General features: G+C 37.6%; 1 protein-coding gene across 1 annotated transcript in view; it reads left to right on the forward strand.

Annotated features, from left to right (window-relative positions):
* The first annotated feature begins 1,444 nt into the window (after positions 1–1,444).
* fastkd1 (FAST kinase domains 1) overlaps positions 1,445–24,991 on the forward strand; it is a 62,635-nt gene continuing 39,088 nt past the window's right edge. Inside the window, exons 1-5 of the mRNA XM_028806334.2 lie at positions 1,445–1,476; positions 9,346–9,835; positions 10,956–11,024; positions 14,887–15,012; positions 18,367–18,765. Coding sequence (XP_028662167.1) covers positions 9,501–9,835; positions 10,956–11,024; positions 14,887–15,012; positions 18,367–18,765 — 929 coding nt within the window. The 5' untranslated portion in view covers positions 1,445–1,476; positions 9,346–9,500. The remainder of the gene's footprint in view (positions 1,477–9,345; positions 9,836–10,955; positions 11,025–14,886; positions 15,013–18,366; positions 18,766–24,991) is intronic.

Here is a 24,991-nt window from a genome sequence, read left to right on the forward strand (position 1 = left end):
GTGTGCACCAGAACACCAAACCTCCTAGGGTTGCCAGACGTCCCTTATACTGTATACGGAACATGTCCCATATTTGATGATTTTGTCCCCTGTCCTGTACTGACCTTTCAGGGACAGCCAAATGTCCCGTATTTTGTTCATTTTCAAATTTCATAATAAAAATATATTTTTACTACCTTCTTATGGTACTTAGTTGTAACTTTATAAGTAATTATACTTTCTTTTCTCAGATTCTCTTGATGAAAATAACCCAAATGCAATGAGGAAACTAGTGTTTGCTGCCTGTTTAAAACTTGTTCAGTTGCTATGGTTCGCTGAGGACAGCAACACTCTTACCATTTTGCTCTCCAGCCATGCTGATGTGCAGTTCTGGATCAGCATTGCAACATACAGCGTGAACAATGTGTGTTGTTACTACTCGCCACGGCCCACTTTTTTTCTAACTGCCTGTATTAAATAATAATAATAATATTTCTCTATTGTTTGTATTAAATAAATATTTTCAAATGATTTCACTTTTACAGAATTTTTATTTAGCTTGTATTAAATAATTTTCAAATGATTTTACTTTTGTTTTCCTCATGACCCATTAAAATTCTTGCTTTATGTTTTTCACTTATGTCTCTATATAATATATTGGTCTGGGTGTGTAGGGGGCATGTATAAATTTATATATATAGTAATATTGAGAGAGATTTTAAGGTGTCCCCTATTTCTAATTTTCTAATCTGGCAACCCTAAAACTTCCAAAAGTTTAATTTTTTGTTGGGGTAATCACTCTTTCTGGTAATTAACCTATCTTGTGCATTTGATTAATAACTTCTGGCTGCTAAATACTCTGCTCATAACTGCTGAGTTTGGAAGGGTAAACTTATTTTTTCCTTACATGGTTTCTGAATGTTTGCTGACTTTTGTAATAACGCAAAACAATGAAATCTTTTGCTTTATTTGTCACCTGAGTTTAGATTTCTTTTTATAGAGGTTAGCGATGATGACACCTGTGTCAATTTAACTCTATCTACCTGTCTATATTACAGCGCTTTTCAAATATATCTTATATTTAGCTTTCATATCTATTATTTCATTTTTCATGTATAGTATAATGTAAAATAACGTGTTTTATGTAGCATATTTTATTTTACCTTTACAGGGTATTTAGCCAGGGTGACATTGGAAGCGAATCAGTGACGGTGCCATTAGACCTGTCACCTTAGGGGTTATGTTGCAAATCCATCACCCTTACTCTACACTCCAGCTATAATACTTAAGTTTAGGGTTTCTTTGCAAGGTACAAGTCACTTCATAATCTTTTTTTTTTTTATCAAAGTGTAACTGTGTTAAGTTCAGATAAGAGAATATGCCTTGAAGGCAATTTCATTCTACACCAAAACTCCCTGAAAATATTTCAAACAAAAATTGACGCTCCCTTACTCGAGTGTCATGACTACTAACTTCCGGGAGACCGAAGGCAAATAGGTAAGGAGCCAGAAGTTGGAGTCGCATTTTCTAATTTCGTGCTCCTTTATCTCTTGGAATGTTTTCTGCCGCAGAGACCATGCTTTCTGTAGGACATTCACGCGTTTCTCCTAAGATTGTCGCCGTTGTAGGTAGCCGCGTTAATGTCCACGTGGGTACTGCACATCCTCCCGGCGGAAGCTGAAAGTCAGCGTGGTGGCAGTGAAGTCGGAACAGTAAGGGGCTTTGCTAAATCCACGTCTGCTGTAGGTGATTGTTTTAAAAGAGCATCGTATAACCGCGACCTTGACTTGAAGGCCTTCATGAGTCCTCTGATAACTGCGATTAGAATTCGTGGCGTCAAATAATAAATTGCATTCCCTATAGGGCCTTCATGTTTTGGTGGATTTTGTGATTTTCATTGGAATGTTGCATTCTCCTGCCGTGCTGTTAGTTTTGGTTTTGCGAGGATGTCAGAATTGGGCCGGGTTAGTTAATTAAGAGGGCAAACACCAGTCACTGCGACCCTATAAGCCTTACAGTATAAGGTATTAAATGGGGTTGAATATGGATAGTGGAACGAATGTTTTTCTTCACAGTATGTATGTATGTATGTATCTATCTATCTATCAATCTATCTATCTATCATATAGTGCCTTTCACATATCTATCTATCTATCAATCTATCTATCTATCATATAGTGCCTTTCACATATCTATCTATCTATCTATCTATCTATCTATCTATCTATCTATCTATCTATCTATCTATCTATCAGTACCATATCTGTCTACCCTTCTCTAATATTGATCATATAACACCTTATAAACAATAATAATAATAATTCATTTTATTTATAAGGCACTTTACATTTGTAGTAAACCTCAAAGTGCTAATCTGTCAGTCTTCTTCTCATAGATAGATAGATAGATAGATAGATAAGTATGATCTATCTATCTATCTATCTATCTATCTATCTATCTATCTATCTATCTATCTATCTATCTATCTATCTATCTATCTATCAATGATAGATCATATTTTGCCTTATCTATCTGTTCATCTTCCTCTCATAGAACTTGTAGTGCCCTATCTATCTTTCTATTGATCAATCGATCATAGGGCTGCTTCCTCACTAATACATTGCTTAATTTTCATCTTTTACTTTTCACTGTAATCCTGAAATTGTCCAGTTATTGAGATTCCTGCTAATTTATCTTTATCAAACTATTTTTCTCTCTTATTTAGTTCATATCCTGGCTATGTTGTAGGCAAAGCAGGAGCATGTTCCACTCCACAACGCATTTAGAAACAATTGTAACTTACCATTTCTAAATAATATCTTATAACACAAAGTACTCTAAAATAGATCATCCTGCTGAGGTTTGTGCAGAGTAGCACAAATGTCCTTGAAAGACCAAGAACAATGGGTTGCAATTAATATAATAGATTCTTATCTGCACACTTTACTAAAGGTAACCTGTCAGTTTTGTGTTACAGACCTTTCTTTTTATTTTATAGTCAATTTGATAATGTATTAGAGAGAAAATGCATCACCATGACTACTTTGGTAAAATTAGTAACAAAACAAAAAAATTATTATTTTTTTTTTCATTTTCCAAGGGCATTCTTTGAAAGCATACATTTCCATAACGTGTTCAGGTTATTCAGCTTTTTCACCGTTTTTTACATGTAACATTCTCTGATCCAGTGGTTCTCAAGTCAAGTCCTGGATGGTTCCCTGTGGTTACAGGTTTTCATTTCATTCAATTTATTTTATTGGAATCCTTTGTTAAATAATACAAGCTGTTACTTCCTAGTTTTTTTTTCCAATTCAATCAGTTTGGGCTATTTATTTATTGAATGACACATGAATTTAGATGCATAAGAGTTCTTTTTTTCCGTTTAGTATTCTTTTGTGTTTCTTTTATTGTGGTATTTATTTGTGCCATTATTTGCTAAGAAACACAAAAGTGGGTAAAAATAGTTGCTGTTTGGTAGTCAGCTACTGTATGCCTAATTCATTGTCAGAACTGGAATATAATTACCAGAGCAAAATTCACAGAAAAAAAGACTTAAAAAGAAAGTGAAAGAGTTAAGAATTTAAAGATGGGGCAAAATAGATATATCTAACACTACTGGACTTTGCTGAATGCAAAATAAGAGAAAACATTAGAGCCTGAGAAGCACTGCTCTAATCCACTTGAAATAAAGTGCAAAAATACCCGTATGATGTAAATTATTCCTTTGATGTGTGTGGTGCTGATGCAAGATGGAAAGTAATAATTGCGAATCCGGTAGTTATGACAGCACAGCAGGCAGGACTGTTTATTGGATATGTATGCTTGTTATTGAGTATGGAGCCAGTGAAAGTTGCGTACAGTATTCCTCTTATATTGTTTATAGATACACTACCTGGCCAAAAAAAAAGTCGCCACCAAAAGAAAAGTCACACACTCTAATATTTCGTTGGACCGCCTTTAGCTTTGATTACGGCACGCATTCGCTGTGGCATTGTTTCGATAAGCTTCTGCAATGTCACAAGATTTAGTTCCATCCAGTGTTGCATTAATTTTTCACCAAGATCTTGCATGATGGGTGCATCACTTCATCTGCCTCTCTTCTTACCCTGATGCGCCCATCACTCTTGAACAGGGTAAATCTGGACTCCTCAGACCACATGACCTTCTTCCATTGCTCCAGAGTCCAATCTTTATGCTCCCTAGCAAATTGAAGCCTTTTTTTCCGGTTTGCCTCACTGATTAGTGGTTTTCTTACTGCTACACAGCTGTTCAGTCCCAATCCCTTGAGTTCCCTTCGCATTGTGCGTGTGGAAATACTCTTACTTTCACTATTAAACATAGACCCGAGTTCTACTGTTGTTTTTCTTCGATTTGATTTCACCAAACGTTTAAGTGATCGCTGATCACTATCATTCAGGATTTTTTTCTGGCCACATTTCTTCCTCGAAGATGATGGGTCCCCACTATCCTTCCAGTTTTTAATAATGCGTTGGTCAGTTCTTAACCCAATTTTAGTAGTTTCTGCAATCTCCTTAGATGTTTTCTCTGCTTGATGCATGCCAATGATTTGACCCTTCTCAAACAGACTAACATCTTTTCCACGACCACGAGATGTGTCTTTCGACATGGTTGTTTAAGAAATGAGAAGCAACTCATTGCACCAGTTGGGGTTAAATAACTTGTTGCCAGCTGAAAGATAATCGCCCATGCAGTAATTATCCAATAGGAGGCTCATACCTATTTGCTTAGTTAAATCCAGGTGGCGACTTTTTTTTTTTGGCCAGGCAGTGTATATTGAACAGGATTCAGCATAAAATAATTTCTGTAGGCCATGTGTGTTCAGAAGTATTATTAAAACAAATTACTGTATTACTTTGAAAATTGTTCACCTGATTGACTTCATTCAAATTCAGTGATATTAAGCAAGTTTTTCAGAAGTATGTAAACTTTTCTTTATGTATGTGAAGATGTATATTAATGTTTTTCAACAATGCATGCAGCATTAAATTTGATGGACTCCAGTCAACTTGTAAGTTTAAAATGTTAATGCCGCATATTTGATTTGATTTGATGTACTTTGTTAATCCCTGGGGGTGCATTGTCTTTTCGCATGACCTTAGGGCATGGGTCCTCAATCACGGTCCAGGAGGGCCGCAGTGGCTGCAGGTTTTTGCTCCAACTCAGTTGCTTAATAAGAAGCACTTATTGCTCAAGTAACACTTCTGCTTCACTTTAGTTGTCTCACTTGTTAAGATTTTGAACCCTTATTGCTTATTTTAGTCTTAAACAGCTGTATTCTTGGTTTTTAATTACTCCTAATTAGCAATAACATGCAAATGACAAAAGCGACCAGCATTTCTCCATTTAGCTTGTTACCATTTATACCTGTATGTATTTATCATGCACTGTTGGGTTTAATTAAATACTGTACTTGGAAGGAAAGTGAAAAGAAAAAATTGAAGGACAGAGAATTACTCATCCATGTTAGCCTTCAAATCATTTGGATGATATCCTTAGAAAGGGGAAGAAAATCTCGGATATGAGAAAGACCTGACATAGCAGAGTTAAAGCACTAACAAGCCATGAAATTAAATTATTGGCAAGAATTGCTTTCTAATTAAGCAACCAGGTTAGAACAAAAACCTGCAGCCACTGCGGCCCTCCAGGACTGTGATTGAGGACCCCTGCCTTAGGGGTTTCAGAGTGCAGGGTCATTCATTGTTTAGTGCCCCAGAGCAATTTTCAGGTTATGGGCCTTATCTAATGTTTGTATTGTAATACCCAAAAATTTGACAATTTATGCAGGCTGTAAGACTTTTATTTACTCAGGGAGTTTTTTTTTATATTTGTATTACTCTATGGATACTTGCTAATGAGGCTGACATCTCCAAGATGAATCCTGGTAATATGGCGCAACGTGATATAAACTGCAATGTTCTTATGTTCTAATGAAATATTATTTTATCAGCTGTTTGAAACTGTTATTTTCCTTTTTTGAACTATCAATTAAATTGTGTTATTCTACATTATTACATTCAAGTTGTTAAATTAAATTTGAGGCAAATGTGAGATTGATGTTTCTAAGATAGTGAAAGTTCACCATTTGGGTAAACCCGCAAAATCCTATCTTTACTCCAAATTAAGGGTGGTCTGTGTTGTTCCTGGAGGGCTGTAATGGCTGCAGGGTTTTGTTCCAACACAGTTGCTTAATTAAAAAACAATCCTTGCCAATACTAGGTCTTATTTAATATCATGACTTGTTAGTGTTTTAACTCTGCAATATCAGGTCATCTGCGATGGGCTGGCGCCCTACCCGGGGTTTGTTCCTGCCTTGCATCCTGTGCTGGATGGGATTGGCTCCAGCAGACCCCCGTGACCCTGTGTTAGGATATAGCGGGTTGGAAAATGTCTGACTGACTGATATCAGGTCATTCTTAAATCGTAGATTTCTTTCCATTCTAATGATATCATCCAAATGAAGTGAAGCCTAAAATGGAGGAGTCATTTTCAGCTCTTCACTTTCTCTTCAGTTTCCTTCTGGGTATTTTATTATACCAAATACTGCATGGTGAATACACATAGGTGTAAATGGAAACAAGGTAGATGGAGAACTGCTGGTTTCCTTGTCAATGGAATCTTATTGCTAACAAGGAATAATTAAAAACAGGGAATTTAGCTGTTTAAGGCTAAAATAAGTACTTAAGGTTTCAAAATCTTAGCAAGCGAGACAACTAAAATCATGCAGAAAAATGTCACTTGAGCCATAAGTGCTTCATCAGCAATAAAAGACTTGTGTTGAAGCAATTGGTTTGGAACAAAAACCTGCAGCCCTTCAAGACCAGTGTTGCTTGTCTGTTATTTAAAGGGTCTTAGTCTTAAATAAGAAATCAGTTCAATGAAATGGGCGGCACGGTGGCACAGTGGGTAGCGCTGCTGCCTCGCAGTTAGGAGACCTGGGTGCGCTTCCCGGGTCCTCCCTGCGTGGAGTTTGCATGTTTTCCCCATGTCCGCGTGGGTTTCCTCTGGGTGCTCCGGTTTCCTCCCACAGTCCAAAGACATGCAGGTTAGGTGCATTGGCAATCCTAAATTGTCCCTAGTGTGTGCTTGGTGTGTGTGTGTGTGCCTTGCCGTGGGATGGTGCCCTGCCCGGGGTTTGTTTCCTGCCTTGCGCCCTGTGTTGGCTGGGATTGGCCCCAGCAGACCCCCATGACCCTGTGTTAGGATGTACAGTGCATCCAGAAAGTATTCACAGCGCATCACTTTTTCCACATTTTGTTATGTTACAGCCTTATTCCAAAATGGATTAAATTCATTTTTTTCCTCAGAATTCTACACACAACACCCCATAATGACAACATGAAAAAAGTTTACTTGAGGTTTTTGCAAATTTATTAAAAATAAAAAAAATTGAGAAAGCACATGTACATAAGTATTCACAGCCTTTGCCATGAAGCTCAAAATTGAGCTCAGGTGCATCCTGTTTCGCCTGATCATCCTTGAGATGTTTCTGCAGCTTAATTGGAGTCCACCTGTGGTAAATTCAGTTGATTGGACATGATTTGGAAAGGCACACACCTGTCTATATAAGGTCCCACAGTTGACAGTTCATGTCAGAGCACAAACCAAGCATGAAGTCAAAGGAATTGTCTGTAGACCTCCGAGACAGGATTGTCTTGAGGTACAAAGCTGGGGAATGTTACAGAAAAATTTCTGCTGCTTTGAAGGTCCCAATGAGCACAGTGGCCTCCATCATCCGTAAGTGGAAGAAGTTGGAAACCACCAGAACTCTTCCTAGAGCTGGCCAGCCATCTAAACTGAGCGATCGGGGGAGAAGGGCTTTAGTCAGGGAGGTGACCAAGAACCCGATGGTCACTCTGTCAGAGCTCCAGAGGTCCTCTGTGGAGAGAGGACAACCTTCCAGAAGGACAACCATCTCTGCAGCAATCCACCAATCAGGCCTGTATTGTAGAGTGGCCAGACGGAAGCCACTCCTTAGTAAAAGGCACATGGCAGCCCGCCTGGAGTTTGCCAAAAGGCACCTGAAGGAGACTCAGACCATGAGAAAGAAAACTCTCTGGTCTGATGAGGCAAAGATTGAACTCTCTGGTGTGAATGCCAGGTGTCACGTTTGGAGGAAACCAGGCACCGCTCATCACCAGGCCAATACCATCCCTACAGTGAAGCATGGTGGTGGCAGCATCATGCTGTGGGGATGTTTTTCAGTGGCAGGAACTGGGAGACTAGTCAGGATAAAGGGAAAGATGACTGCAGCAATGTACAGAGACATCCTGGATGAAAACCTGTTCCAGAGCGCTCTTGACCTCAGACTGGGGCGACGGTTCATCTTTCAGCAGGACAACGACCCTAAGCACACAGCCAAGATATCAAAGGAGTGGCTTCAGGACAACTCTGTGAATGTCCTTGAGTGGCCCAGCCGGAGCCCAGACTTGAATCCGATTGAACATCTGTGGAGAGATCTTAAAATGGCTGTGCACCGACGCTTCCCATCCAACCTGATAGAGCTTGAGAGGTGCTGCAAAGAGGAATGGGCGAAACTGACCAAAGATAGGTGTGCCAAGCTTGTGGCATCATATTCAAAAAGACTTGAGGCTGTAATTGCTGCCAAAGGTGCATCGACAAAGTATTGAGTAAAGGCTGTGAACACTTACGTACATGTGATTTCTCAGTTTTTTTATTTTTAATAAATTTGCAAAAACCTCAAGTAAACTTTTTTCACGTTGTCATTATGGGGTGTTGTGTGTAGAATTCTGTGGAAAAAAATGAATTTAATCCATTTTGGAATAAGGCTGTAACATAACAAAATGTGGAAAAAGTGATGCGCTGTGAATACTTTCCGGATGCACTGTAGCAGGTTGGATAATGGATGGATGGAGTTCAATGAAATTAATTAACAGCAAAAACTGGTCACTAATTAAGAAAATGGTCAGAATGAAAACCTGTAGCCACTGTGGCCCTCTAGGATCAGAGCTGGGCAGTCCTGTTCTGAAATTAATGGAAAGTGTCACAGTGTGCCTTGAAGGTTTTACAACATAAATTACTGTTTTAAATCAGTTTTTGTTTAACAGCCAAAATTTTATGGAATTATGTTACAAAATTAAATAAGGGTGGCATATGGGGGTTTCATTAGTAATATTTGAAACGTTAACCTTAGACCAATCTTAAAGCACTTCTGACAATTTCTCAAAATACTGATAAAAAATTTAACTAGTCTAGAAAGGCAATTTAATTTTTCCTTCGCTTGTGTCTCAAGGTTAGCCAGGGATTGTGAAATCTGAAATTTGGGTAACTATTCTAAAATAGATTTTAAAAATAGCCATGAATAATCTGATCTCTTTCTTGTTTTAGGTTACTGGTAAACCTCTCCAAGTACACCAATAGCAAATGATGCAGTTTGCATTAACAATTAATGCTGGTGTACATTTGAATTCATTATAAAGTTTCCAACAAAATGAAGACTACATTTTCCATATATAGACGGCACCTTCAGCTTTGAACTGGCAATGCTGCGTCTCAGAAGTTTGTGCTGTTTGTCACAGAGACTCCTTCAGGTGCGGACTGTCAGCAGTGATCAGGTGCTACATCAGCTGACCATATGTTCCAGTGAAGAGCAGGTTTTGGATGTTGTTGGCAAGAACAGAGCCAAACTTTCTGTGAAACATGTCAGTTATGCCATCGGCCTACTGTGGAAGTTACAAACAGAAAAGCCAGAATTTATGAGGTCATCGGAGCTGATCCGAAGTCACTCTCAGTTCCTCACTTTGTGTATATTGGCAGAAAATAAAATCGAGCAGATGGATGATGACATTCTAGTGGATACTCTCTATAATTCACTCAGGTAACAATGTAAAAACACCCTATTCAAGATCAAATGCATGAAAATAGCTGTAGAACCTGCACTGCATTTATTTAGATACTCATTTCTTTATTTATGAAGCTGACAGATTTGTTGATCAATCTTAGTACACAAGTGTATGGTTAAAAGTATTACTACGTTTCTCTGACTAGAGTATCCTGGTCACACATTGAGTGATGGCAAGGACTGAACAGGTGACATTGTAGGTTTTAATCTAACACCAAGGGGTCCCACTGTATATCTTGCTTTACAGCCAGCTTTAATGTTAAGCTTTATTACGCAAGGCTACTTTTGAAAGTCTAGAGACAACCTTTTTAAGCAAGCATTAAATAATACACTTGTATTTAGACTTTAATACTTTATTGTTATGTCCCAAATCATTGATGCGAACTACATTTATAAACAGTTCTCTTATTGTTCAGAAAGAAAACAGTTGGTTCTTTTTAATACACCTTCTACCTGTTTCATCAAGTGCTTGGCAGCAGTCTTCATTACTGTAACTGCTTTTCCCACAGCAGCAGATTTTGGGATCCCTGATAGACTAATGTGATGTAAGGGCTTTAATATGAGGGTTTTCATTGAATGTGTGCCTTTCAAGTCGTTAGATGGTTATTTATTTTTTTTTATGGGCAATTGTTGGCTTTGCTTAATGAGGATGTCTGATTTACCTTTAAAATATTCAGCCCTTTTTGGAATTGTTGTATTTATCCAGTTAATTTATTTTAACAGTTTTATTTTGAATTAAAGAATAATATCTATTTAAAAGACTTAAACTTGGTTTTCTGTGCAATGGTTCTGTAGCTTGATAGATGAAAGTCACTTAGCTAAGTGCATTTTGCATTTTACTTGCTTGCTTAACTATGAAGATTGATATTGGCTGTAAAACAAATATTTAGCCTGCCATTTTAAATATAGGATAGAATGAATCAAGAATTTTTTTTTTTTATCAGAGAGCAGATACTTATACTGTATCTAGATATGTTTAAAACCAAATAACAAATTTAGCATCTATTTAGGATTCCCTATTTTTTATTTGTTTTAAGGCTGAAATAAGTATTGTGGTAAAAATGTATCATGGCTAAACATTTGATTTTAAATCCAGGTTACATGTAGAACCTTGTGATTCCTTAATCCAGCATTTGGTAATGGAAGCATACTCAAGACTAGAAAAGTAAGTATATTTAAAGTTAATTTTAACATTTTTTAAAATGTAATTTTAGCTAAATAAAATTAAGGATTGATGCTATGCCAAATATATCCATATATCTATCCATCCATTATCCAACCTGCTATATCCTAACTACAGGGTCACGGGGGTCTGCCGGAGCCAATCCCAGCCAACACAGGGCATGAGGCAGGAAACAAACCCCGGGCAGGGCGCCAGCCCACCGTAGTATCCATATATCCATCCATTTTATTTATACTGCTTATTGGATCAGGGTTGTAGGAATAGCAATGATGCCCAGACATTTCTTTTCCCTTCCTCCTCCTCCTCCTCCAGGGAGACATACCAAGGCATTCCCAGGCCAGCTGGAAGATATAATTTCTCTAGCGTGTCCAGGGTCTGCCCTGAAGTCTTCTCTTGGTTGGACATTTCAATTGGCCGCCACCATGAATCAACACTTTATAACACTGGAGGGGTTTGTGTACCCAGTAATCCTAGGAGTCATGGTGTTTGGAACAATTTCCCATAGTAGGGTCACCCAAGGCAAATTTGTCTTAGGTGAGGGATCAGATTAAGTTCAGTTCACATGACAGTGACATAGGAACAGCTCAAAAACAGAAAGGTGAATGTTTTGGAATGGCCAGAGATGACATCCTACAAATTTAGAGGACCTCCAACAATTCTTCCAAGAAAAGGACATAGCAGTGCTAGAAAAGGTCCAGAGAAGAGCGACTAGGCTGATTCCAGGGCTACAGGGGTTGAATTATGAGGAAAGATTAAAAGAGCTGAGCCTTTACAGTTTAAGCAAAAGAAGATTAAGAGGCGACATGATTGAAGTGTTTAAAATTATGAAGGGAATTAGTCCAGTGGATCGAGACGGTGACTTTAAAATGAGTTCATCAAGAACACGGGGGCACAGTTGGAAACTTGTTAAGGGTAAATTTCGCACAAACATTAGGAAGTTGTTTTTACACAAAAAACGGTAGACACTTGGAATAAGAGACCAAGTAGTGTGGTAGACAGTAAGACATTGGGGACCTTCAAAACTCGACTTGGATGTTTTTTTGGAAGAAATAAGTGGATAGGACTGGGGAGCTTTGTTGGGCTGAATGACCTGTTCTTGTCTAGAATGCTCTAATGTTCTAAGAATGGGGAAGAATCACTCCTGAACAATGTGCAAAGCTGGGATATAGTTACCCCACAAGAATTAAGGCTGCAATTGCAGCAAAAGGGTTCTCAACAAGGTATTCATGTGTAGGGCTTGAATACTTGCAAACACAAACTTTTGAGTTTTTCTTCTTCAGTTAAATGTCTACGGAATATGGTTTATTTTGACTTTGGAAATGTAAGAGTTCACATTAAAAATGCAGTGGACCCTTGACTTACGACCTCAATTCGTTAGCGAGGGCTGGTTGTAACTCAAGTTGGTTGTAAGTCAAGACTATTTTTCCCATAAGAAATAATGGAAATGCCCTTAATGTCTTCCGAACTGCCCACAGCAACACTTACTTAACTTTTTTTAATAGAAAAGGGTCGTTTAATGTGCATAATTTACCAAAAACACCAATAATTGTTCTAATATACTAACCAAAAAGTTATAAAAAGTGCATAGCCTACCAGAAACAACAATTTCATACTGTACTCACCATTTAAGTTGACATCTTTGGCTTGCAGGAAGGAAGGAGGAGGAGAATGAAATGGAAGTTGGTTATTGTTTGGAAGGAGTTTCCTTATACAAATCTTTTCTTTGTAAAATTGTCGAGATGGTGGATTTCGACATGCTGTACATATTACTGAGATTGGTCACATGAACACCACTCTCATATTTCAACACAATTTCCTTCTTCATTTCGATTGTGATCGCTTTCTTTACCTTCGCTTCCTTCCTTAGCAATTATCGAAATAATTTATATAAATCACTGCACTGACCGAAATTACGTCCACAAACACATGTATCTGGGCTCCGACTGATATTTACAAACGCTCTCGGCTGTTTGTTTACAATCGCACAAGTGGATACACGTGACCACATTCGGGTCGTAACACAAGATGTTGGTCGTAATTCAAAACAAAAATTTTGGTCGTAAAGCAAGTTATTCGCATGTCAGGCCGGTCATATATCAAGGGTCGAGTGTACTGAATGGGTTAATATGTGCACAGATGTTTTGTCATGCAGATAATTATGGTGACTTTCAAGGAAATTTAATACTTTTGCACACAACTCTAAATCACATGGTTAAACAACCACTGCAACTACTGGATGAAAATATCAATGCTGTAGACTGACAGATGATTCCTGTTAGGTGCTTGTAAAGGTGCATCGTTCCCTGCTTTCTGCCATTAATGACAAGGGAATCGACATGATGCTATCTCTAGTTGAAATACTGTTTAAATCATATTTTTGAATCAAAATAATGCTAAATACTAAACCAATACTGTTGTGCTTTATAATACAGTAATCCCTCGCTATATCGCGCTTCGCCTTTCGCGGCTTCACTCCATCGCGGATTTTATATGTAAGCATATTTAAATATATATCGCGGATTTTTTGCTGGTTCGCGGATTTCTGCGGACAATGGGTCTTTTAATTTCTGGTACATGCTTCCTCAGTTGGTTTGCCCAGTTGATTTCATACAAGGGACGCTATTGGCAGATGGCTGAGAAGCTACCCGGCTTACTTTTCTGTCTCTCTTGCGCTGACTTTCTCTGATCCTGACGTAGGGGGATTGAGCAGGGGGGCTGTTCACACACCTAGACGATAAGGACGCTCGTCTAAAAATGCTGAAAGATTATCTTCATGTTGCTATCTTTTGTGCAGCTGCTTCCTGAAACGACATGCTGCACGGTGCTTCGCATACTTAAAAGCTCGAAGGGCACGTATTGATTTTTGATTGAAAAACAAACTCTGTCTCTCTCTCTCTCTCTCTCTCTCTTTCTCTGCTCCTGACGGAGGGGGTGTGAGCTGCCGCCTTCAACAGCTTTGTGCCGCGGTGCTTCGCATACTTAAAAGCAAACAGCCCTATTGATTTGTTTGCTTTCCTCTGTCTTTCTGACAGACTCTGCTCCTGACGCGCACTCCTTTGAAGAGGAAAATATGTTTGCATTCTTTTAATTGTGAGACGGAACTGTCATCTCTGTCTTGTCATGGAGCACAGTTTAAACTTTTGAAAAAGAGACAAATGTTTGTTTGCAGTGTTTGAATAACGTTCCTGTCTCTCTACAACCTCCTGTGTTTCTGCGCAAATCTGTGACCCAAGCATGACAATATAAAAATAACCATATAAACATATGGTTTCTACTTCGCGGATTTTCTTATTTCGCGGGTGGCTCTGGAACGCAACCCCCGCGATGGAGGAGGGATTACTGTATACTTCATTTATATTTAAAAACATGGAGTTTGAGCAGGTTTATTGAATGAACTTTTGCTGGAAAGAACATTTTAATTACACCTTAAGCATCTTTAGTAAAAACATCAGTTCCAGGTATTTTCTTTTCATGCTTACTTATTTTTACTTGCAGTTTCATTTTGTAAGTGGTGAAATGTTAAAAAGCATTGATACTATACTGTAGACTTCAACACAGAAAAGATTCCACTATGCACCATTGAGCCTTGGTTAAATTTGAAGCCCTGAATTTTTAAAACCATGAAGAAATGCCTTGATGAAGTCACAACTTTTCAGCTAATTCTGATTATGAAATTCGTACAGCTAACGTGGGCTTTTCAGATCTGTGTTCTTTCCTATGCTGCAATCTATCCATATTTTCAATCTCATTGTTTTAGGTTTGTGTGAGCTAGGGTAGTTTGATATTTTTAGAGATTTGAGGATGAAAACCTGCAACATTTTCTTACAAACTTTTGCATTCACAGCCTGAGCATGCCTACACTGTCAAAGTTTGCTGTGTGCCTAAATGACCAGCAGTTACATCACAGTCCGGTAATGGGAAAGATCTGCAATATTCTCAGCGAAAGACTGGACTACATTAGGGAAGCTCGGTAAATATTAAGAACATTTCATAATCTTTCATTAAATATTTTTCATATTCCTTAAAGTAAAACAAAATTCAGTTTTTTTTGCTATTTTTAAAGGGTGTGTATTAACAAAAAGAATTATAGGTTACATTCATTAATTTTTTTCTTTTTTTTTTTGGTTGAATGAACTTATTTTACATTAAAATATATGATGTGTTGTCAGACTTAAACCTTTGATTTTATTGCATGTTCATTATAGATAAAGCAAAGATTGTATATTTTTAGAATGAAATAGAATTAAAGTTAAATAGAATTAAACTTGAACAGTGGATTCCTTTTCTGGCACTTTATTGAATAGGCAGCATTCAAAATATTCTACTTCAAAATTAATTTTAATAAATGTAAAAAATACAGTGTTTATTTCATGTAGTGCATTTACTCTAAAATACACATTTATTAAAAAATGTGAGTGTAAGTGATAACTGAATGGATAGTCTTATAGGGTAAAAATAATATACTGTAATTTGATTTTGGGTTTGTGATTTTTGAATATGTTTATAATAGAAAAATAGCAAAACATGATATCTAACTTATGGCCATTGTTATGTCTTACAGATTACCTATTGGGACATTGTAAAAATGTATTATTTTTGATATTTTAAGAAAATTTGTACTTTGATAACTATAAATAAACTAAATGAATGGCCTCACATTTTTAAACCTTTTGTAGGAGGCTATCCTCCTGTTCTCATTATTAGTTTAAATTTCAGGCTATTTAAAGCCAATGCTGTATGCCAATTTTTATACTTTTTAAAACCTTAATATCAAAGGCTTTAAGATTCTTAGTCACACTTAATCTAATTGAAGGCTTTAGGGACTGGAGACTATCCCAGTAGCACTGGTCACAAGGCAACAATTAGCCCTGGTTTAGGTATTAATCCATTACAGGGCCCATTCATACATGAATCCTGGGATAGTTCAGAAATAATAATTCACCTAAAATGCAGATCTATGGCCTGATTACCCTGGGGGAAATATAATGTAGATAATGGGAGATCATATAAACTGTACAGAAACTCCAGATCCTGGGATTTGAACCCAGTTTGTCAGGTGCTCCGTTGCTCCACTGTCCCACCCTATCATTAAGGTAGACAAAGGTCATTTCCCTCTGACTTTAAGTCTGTTTTATTCATTGTTAACTGAGAAAATTGTACTCTATTTAACAATATTTTTTAAATGTACTATTACCAGCAAAAACGTTATGAATGTAATTAGTATATAAATGATAATTTATTATAATAGGAATAATATTATTTTCAAGAACATGAAAATATCTGTAATAAATAAAAACATCTTAAAGTCCCTTCCTTTCAAAGATCCTAGAGTACAGTGGGAGAAGGATCTCTTACTCAGCATTTCAGAAAAGGAATGAAAGGCAGCCATGCACAGAATTCACTCAAGCTCCATATGCGCAAACCATACAATTATTCAACTTAAAATCTTTTATCGAGCACATCTGTCTTGTTTAAAATTGTCAAAAATGTTTCCAGAGTAAGATCCAACCTGTGAACATTGCAATTGAGCTCCAGCCTCACTAGGCCACATGTTTTGGGCCTGCACCAAATTAACATCATTCTGGACTAAAATCTTTAAATGCCTCTCAGATAGCCTTGGTGTCAAAATCCCTCCTAATCCATTAACAGTTGTGTTTGGTGGACTCCCAGATGGGCTTAAAGTGGAGAAGGACAAACAAACTGTAACTGCCTTTACTTCACTATTGGCATGTAGACTTATCTTGCTCAACTGGAAGAATCATCACCCACCTCTTTTAAGTCAATGGGCCACTGATGTTATATACTATTTGAAATTGGAAAAAAAATGAATTGTCACTTAGAGGATCTGTGCAAAACTTTTCTAAAACCTGGCAGGATCAAATCAAGAACATTTTAGAATAAGCACTTAAATTGGGGAAAAGTATTTTCTCCCCCCTGTTTTTCTACTCTTAAATTTTTACTCTGACTGTTGGCCTTGCTGTCTTTCTCATGGGTGGGGGTTAATTTGAACTTAAGTTTTTTTTAGTTTGACTTTGTTGTATGGAATGTTACTTGCTTTTAATAAATTCAATAAAATGTTTAAAACAAAAAAAAAAAAGGACATGAAAAAGTATTCAAGCACTTTCAGAGACTAAATTACATTTCTTCTTATATAATACACTACCGTGGCTGTCCGTTTGTCTGTCCAGGATTTTAAATCACCTGTAGCTCGCAAACTGTTTGACCTATTAACCTGAAATTTAGTTCACATATACTATGTGACGTTTACTATCTGCTTTGTGGGCGATGATTGACCTGCAAGGTTATTCCTCTTTTTATTATTTTATTTTATTGTAGAATCAACTCTCGGCAGCGGCCAGCAGGGCACCGTGTGGCGCATACGTAGAAGCGCTGTTCTCATTCCTACCACCTTTGCATTCACTTCCTCTTCCTCTTCATATCATAAATCTATTCTTAAGTGTTCAATCTGCCTCAAGTGCCAGCTTAAGTGAAAAATTAAGGAAAACATACTAAGTAATTGCAACACAAACACTGACTTTATCAGTTTTAACATGTAAAAATTCCGACGAAAGAAGAGAAGAAGCGGGCCGCTAGGGTGGAGAAAAGAAGAGCTGCTCAGGAAGCAGCAATTTCATCAACCTCTGAGCAAATGAATGCTAAACGTACAGAGAAAGAGGATGAAAACTAGGAATGCTCAAGTCAAGCGTATTCACTGCATGTTATCGTGCAGTGTGCCGTAATGGTTCGGTGATAAAATGATGCACACAGTTTTAGACAGTCATGTGTTCAAATGCTACTTTAAGTTGAGAAAACAAATTGTGGAGATAAAGGGGCAAAAGCTTAATTCTGCAAGAATTTTGATTGTAGGGAAGCCTTTAATTCTGATAGGTTTGTTGTAATAAAAGGCACACGTGTCATGTGAAAATCTGAACCACAATGTATAACAAGTTGTTTTTTCCCCTGTACTCTTCACTCTTATTGCCATGGTATAAAGTTGCATCTAAGTTGATTTCTGGTTGTTTCTCACTTGTTTATTACAGTAAAACAGAGTTACAAGAAAATAGTTTTCATGTACTTATCCTCCTGGGTACAGTCAAGGTGTTTACTTTCTTAAAATATTTGTGTTTGTTTCCTTTGCTTTAAAGATTGTACTTTAAAACTTTCCCCTTCTCAAAAGATGGATATGAAATATTTCATAATTACCTAACATCTACCACATTTATATGAAAATAGTACAAAATTTGTTTTGGGACTTCATCATGCTTTTGATTTGTGTGGTTTTCTTCAGTGGATTACTCATGTTTTATGTTACATGTCCCTGCAGAGTTCTGTCTTCACTAATGATATGCACGTCATCCCTTACCTCTTCAAGACTTCGGGATAAATTAATAGAGAAGGCCGCTATTCTTTTAGACACTATGGATCCCACCCGCTTTCATGATGCAAGAAGAGTAGTTCAGTTTCTCCGTAATGTCAAGCATGGTTACAGACCTTTACTGGAGAAAAGCAACAAAATCTTTTTGAACAATGTAAAAGAAATGAACGTTGAAAACATTAATATGATTCTTGGACTTTATCAGTCACTACAGTTCAATAATTTTGATTTTCGTCTGGCTTCTAAACAAAGACTGTTGGAGCTTATGGATTCTTGCACTGAACCCGTAAGCTTTAGTCGACTTTTAACTGCCCTTGGTCCCATGGCTAGTCAGGAGACTAGGGAAAGGTAAGTGATCACTCTAGTTTTATATTTAAAATTGTTAAAAAACATCTTCAGTCGTATTTGTTTTATGTAAGTGATTACAAAATTGAACAAGCTAACTGCTTTTTGTATGTTAAATAAATAAGAAAAATCTGTACTTTTTTCCAAGGCTTTGTGTGCTGGTTGTAGTACCAAGTTTTTCATATCTTGTTTTTTGGCAGTAGAGGTAGGAGTTAAGGAGCACAATGCTGCAGAATTAAGCATTCTTGATCACTTTACCAAGTATACAGCAAGTGGAATAGTTTTTAAGAGTAACCGTCTCCAGAGCGATACTGTTGCATCTTCCATGCAACTGCAGCCACCACATGGAAAAATGTTAAATATGGTCCCCAATTAATGTTAGTGTTGCATTTTGAAATTGTTCGTCATTTTAGTTCATCATAATAGCCAAAATGTGACCTGGGACATTCCCTGGTTAATCCTCCCTGGAAAATACTGGGTACACTTGTTCTCACTTAAAAGGATGACACGGCAGTGTCCTTAATCCGCAAATGAAACGGTCATCCCAGATAAAAGAGTGGCAGTTCTGAAAGACTGCTTTGTTTATGATTTTTTTTAATTTTTATTTTCTATAGTCTACTTGAAACCCAAGTTATATTTGAGACATAAAAAGCAAAATGGATGGGAAATTGAAATACCGTAGAGCCAAATGTATATGCTAGTGAATTTCCCTGTTTTGGAAATCTGCTGATACCGATACCAATTTTGTTTTTTTTTTTTTTTGTCCCTTTAAAAAACTGTTTACACTAATCTCCTGCATAACCAGACAAATTGAAGTTTTATGTTGTATATTAAAGTATATTTTTATAATTAAACCTTAGACCACAGATGTTAACTGTTCATTTTTATTAACAAAATGAAATTCTGTAGGCTTATTGTTCAGTGACCAAAAAATACTAAAATAAATAAAATATCTAACTAGTAAAATATGTACAAAATATTTATCCATAATACATATGGCATAAATAAAATGCTTCTCATAATTATGTCATATTGTTTAGTATGTTCTGTAACCTACCTGTTTGAAACAAGGCTCAATTAAAAACAGTAGTTTTTACCATTTCTCTAACAACAACCAAAAAGAAAAAAAAATACATACATATATGTGTGTATTTATATGTATATATGTGTATTTATATTTATTTATATATATATATATATATATATATATATATATATATATATATATATATATATATATATATATATATATATATATATGTATATATATATATATATGTATATATATATGTATATATTTATATATATATATATATATATATATATGTATATATATATATATATATATATATATATGTATATATATATATATATATATATATATATATATGTATATATATATATATATATATGTATGTATATATATGTATATGTATATATATATATATATATGTATGTATATATATATGTGTATATATATATATGTATGTATATATATATATATGTATATATATATATGTATATATATATATATATATATATATATATATATATATATATAGATATATGTGTATATATATATGTATATGTATATATATATATAGATATATATATGTATATATGTATATATATATACAGTGGTGTGAAAAACTATTTGCCCCCTTCCTGATTTCTTATTCTTTTGCATGTTTGTCACACAAAATGTTTCTGATCATCAAACACATTTAACCATTAGTCAAATATAACACAAGTAAACACAAAATGCAGTTTTTAAATGATGGTTTTTATTATTTAGAGAGAAAAAAAATCCAAACCTACATGGCCCTGTGTGAAAAAGTAATTGCCCCCTTGTTAAAAAATAACCTAACTGTGGTGTATCACACCTGAGTTCAATTTCCGTAGCCACCCCCAGGCCTGATTACTGCCACACCTGTTTCAATCAAGAAATAACTTAAATAGGAGCTGCCTGACACAGAGAAGTAGACCAAAAGCACCTCAAAAGCTAGACATCATGCCAAGATCCAAAGAAATTCAGGAACAAATGAGAACAGAAGTAATTGAGATCTATCAGTCTGGTAAAGGTTATAAAGCCATTTCTAAAGCTTTGGGACTCCAGCGAACCACAGTGAGAGCCATTATCCACAAATGGCAAAAACATGGAACAGTGGTGAACCTTCCTAGGAGTGGCCGGTCGACCAAAATTACCCCAAGAGCGCAGAGACGACACATCCGAGAGGTCACAAAAGACCCCAGGACAAGGTCTAAAGAACTGCAGGCCTCACTTGCCTCAATTAAGGTCAGTGTTCACGACTCCACCATAAGAAAGAGACTGGGCAAAAACGGCCTGCATGGCAGATTTCCAAGACGCAAACCACTGTTAAGCAAAAAGAACATTAGGGCTCGTCTCAATTTTGCTAAGAAACATCTCAATGATTGCCAAGACTTTTGGGGAAAATACCTTGTGGACTGATGAGTCAAAAGTTGAACTTTTTGGAAGGCAAATGTCCCGTTACATCTGGCGTAAAAGGAACACAGCATTTCAGAAAAAGAACATCATACCAACAGTAAAATATGGTGGTGGTAGTGTGATGGTCTGGGGTTGTTTTGCTGCTTCAGGACCTGGAAGGCTTGCTGTGATAGATGGAACCATGAATTCTACTGTCTACCAAAAAATCCTGAAGGAGAATGTCCGGCCATCTGTTCGTCAACTCAAGCTGAAGCGATCTTGGGTGCTGCAACAGGACAATGACCCAAAACACACCAGCAAATCCACCTCTGAATGGCTGAAGAAAAACAAAATGAAGACTTTGGAGTGGCCTAGTCAAAGTCCTGACCTGAATCCAATTGAGATGCTATGGCATGACCTTAAAAAGGCGGTTCATGCTAGAAAACCCTCAAATAAAGCTGAATTACAACAATTTTGCAAAGATGAGTGGGCCAAAATTCCTCCAGAGCGCTGTAAAAGACTCATTGCAAGTTATTGCAAACGATTGATTGCAGTTATTGCTGCTAAGGGTGGCCCAACCAGTTATTAGGTTCAGGGGGCAATTACTTTTTCACAAAGGGCCATGTAGGTTTGGATTTTTTTTTCTCCCTAAATAATAAAAACCACCATTTACAAACTGCATTTTGTGTTTACTTGTGTTATATTTGACTAATGGTTAAATGTGTTTGATGATCAGAAACATTTTGTGTGACAAACATGCAAAAGAACAAGAAATCAGGAAGGGGGCAAATAGTTTTTCACACCACTGTATATATATATATATATATATATATATATATATATATATATATATGTATATATGTATATACATTGTAAGATTAAGGCGCTACAGTAATCCCTCCTCCATCGCGGGGGTTGCGTTCCAGAGCCACCCGCGAAATAAGAAAATCCGCGAAGTAGAAACCATATGTTTATTTGGTTGTTTTTATATTGTCATGCTTGGGTCACAGAGTTGCGCAGAAACACAGGAGGTTGTAGAGAGACAGGAACGTTATTCAAACACTGCAAACAAACATTTGTCTCTTTTTCAAAAGTTTAAACTGTGCTCCATGACAAGACAGAGATGACAGTTCTGTCTCACAATTAAAAGAATGCAAACATATCTTCCTCTTCAAAGGAGTGCATGTCAGGAGCACAGGCTGTCAGAAACAGAGAGCAAAGCAAACAAATCAATAGGGCTGTTTGGCTTAAGTATGCGAAGCACCGCGGCACAAAGCTGTTGAAAGCGGCAGCTCACACCCCCTCCGTCAGGAGCAGGGAGAGAGAGAGAGAGACAGATAAAAACAAAGAGTGAAAAATCAATACGTGCCCTTTGAGCTTTTAAGTATGTGAAGCACCGTGCAGCATGTCGCTTCACTAAGCAGCTGCACACAGAAGGTAGCAACGTGAAGATAATCTTTCAACATTTTTAGACGAGCGTCCGTATCGTCTAGGTGTGCGAACAGCCCCCCTGCTCACACCCCCTACGTCAGGATCAGAGAAAGTCAGCGCAAGAGACACAGAGAAAAGTAAGTTGGGTAGCTTCTCAGCCATCTGCCAATAGCATCCCTTGTATGAAATCAACTGGGCAAACCAACTGAGGAAGCATGTACCAGAAATTAAAAGACCCATTGTCCTCAGAAATCCGCGAACCAGCAAAAAATCCGTGATATATATTTAAATATGCTTACATATAAAATCCGCGATAGAGTGAAGCCGCGAAAGGCGAAGCGCGATATAGCGAGGGATCACTGTATAAATAAACTTTATTTTTCTTCAGCTGGAGGGCACATCTTCCCCATAATTCCTCCAGCCACAACACAGTCCCAAGCACAGTCCACAAGTAACACCAAGCACTCTTCTCCTCTTTTCCACCACCACCACTTCTCCTCAGCAAGCTTTGTCCTCCTTCCACCCGACTCTGGCCGCTGAGCGGTGGTCTCTGGCTCCCTTTATTGGGCACCCGGAAGTGCTCCAGGTGCTTGATTGCCGACACCCGGGTTCACTTCCGGGTGTGGCGAGACTAATGCTCAAAAGGGGCCGACAGCTCCGGCTGCAGCACCCCCTGGCGGCGCCTGCAGAACCCAACAGGGCTGCACAGAACTCCTACCCTCATGAAGCACTGGGGGAGTCCAAGGCACCGCTGCAACCCAGGGAGGCTGCCATCTAACATCCAGGGGGAGATACTGGGTTTCCCACCCTCGTCCCCCTGGTAAATATGGTGCAGGGGCGTCCCAGCCATCCGTCACAATATATATGTGTATTATTTATGTACAGTGGTGTGAAAAACTATTTGCCCCCTTCCTGATTTCTTATTCTTTTGCATGTTTGTCACACAAAATGTTTCTGATCATCAAACACATTTAACCATTAGTCAAATATAACACAAGTAAACACAAAATGCAGTTTGTAAATGGTGTTTTTTATTATTTAGGGAGAAAAAAAAATCCAAACCTACATGGCCCTGTGTGAAAAAGTAATTGCCCCCTGAACCTAATAACTGGTTGGGCCACCCTTAGCAGCAATAACTGCAATCAAGCGTTTGCGATAACTTGCAATGAGTCTTTGACAGCGCTCTGGAGGAATTTTGGCCCACTCATCTTTGCAAAATTGTTGTAATTCAGCTTTATTTGAGGGTTTTCTAGCATGAACCGCCTTTTTAAGTTCATGCCATAGCATCTCAATTGGATTCAGGTCAGGACTTTGACTAGGCCACTCCAAAGTCTTCATTTTGTTTTTCTTCAGCCATTCAGAGGTGGATTTGCTGGTGTGTTTTGGGTCATTGTCCTGTTGCAGCACCCAAGATCGCTTCAGCTTGAGTTGACGAACAGATGGCCGGACATTCTCCTTCAGGATTTTTTGGTAGACAGTAGAATTCATGGTTCCATCTATCACAGCAAGCCTTCCAGGTCCTGAAGCAGCAAAACAACCCCAGGCCATCACACTACCACCACCATATTTTACTGTTGGTATGATGTTCTTTTTCTGAAATGCTGTGTTCCTTTTACGCCAGATGTAACGGGACATTTGCCTTCCAAAAAGTTCAACTTTTGTCTCATCAGTCCACAAGGTATTTTCCCAAAAGTCTTGGCAATCATTGAGATGTTTCTTAGCAAAATTGAGACGAGCCCTAATGTTCTTTTTGCTTAACAGTGGTTTGCGTCTTGGAAATCTGCCATGCAGGCCGTTTTTGCCCAGTCTCTTTCTTATGGTGGAGTCGTGAACACTGACCTTAATTGAGGCAAGTGAGGCCTGCAGTTCTTTAGACGTTGTCCTGGGGTCTTTTGTGACCTCTCGGATGAGTCGTCTCTGCGCTCTTGGGGTAATTTTGGTCAGCCGGCCACTCCTGGGAAGGTTCACCACTGTTCCATGTTTTTGCCATTTGTGGATAATGGCTCTCACTGTGGTTCACTGGAGTCCCAAAGCTTTAGAAATGGCTTTATAACCTTTACCAGACTGATAGATCTCAATTACTTCTGTTCTCATTTGTTCCTGAATTTCTTTGGATCTTGGCATGATGTCTAGCTTTTGAGGTGCTTTTGGTCTACTTCTCTGTGTCAGGCAGCTCCTATTTAAGTGATTTCTTGATTGAAACAGGTGTGGCAGTAATCAGGCCTGGGGGTGGCTACGGAAATTGAACTCAGGTGTGATACACCACAGTTAGGTTATTTTTTAACAAGGGGGCAATTACTTTTTCACACAGGGCCATGTAGGTTTGGATTTTTTTTCTCCCTAAATAATAAA

Source organism: Erpetoichthys calabaricus, chromosome 8, assembly GCF_900747795.2.
Source record: "Erpetoichthys calabaricus chromosome 8, fErpCal1.3, whole genome shotgun sequence".
Taxonomy (NCBI): Eukaryota; Metazoa; Chordata; class Cladistia; order Polypteriformes; family Polypteridae; genus Erpetoichthys; species Erpetoichthys calabaricus.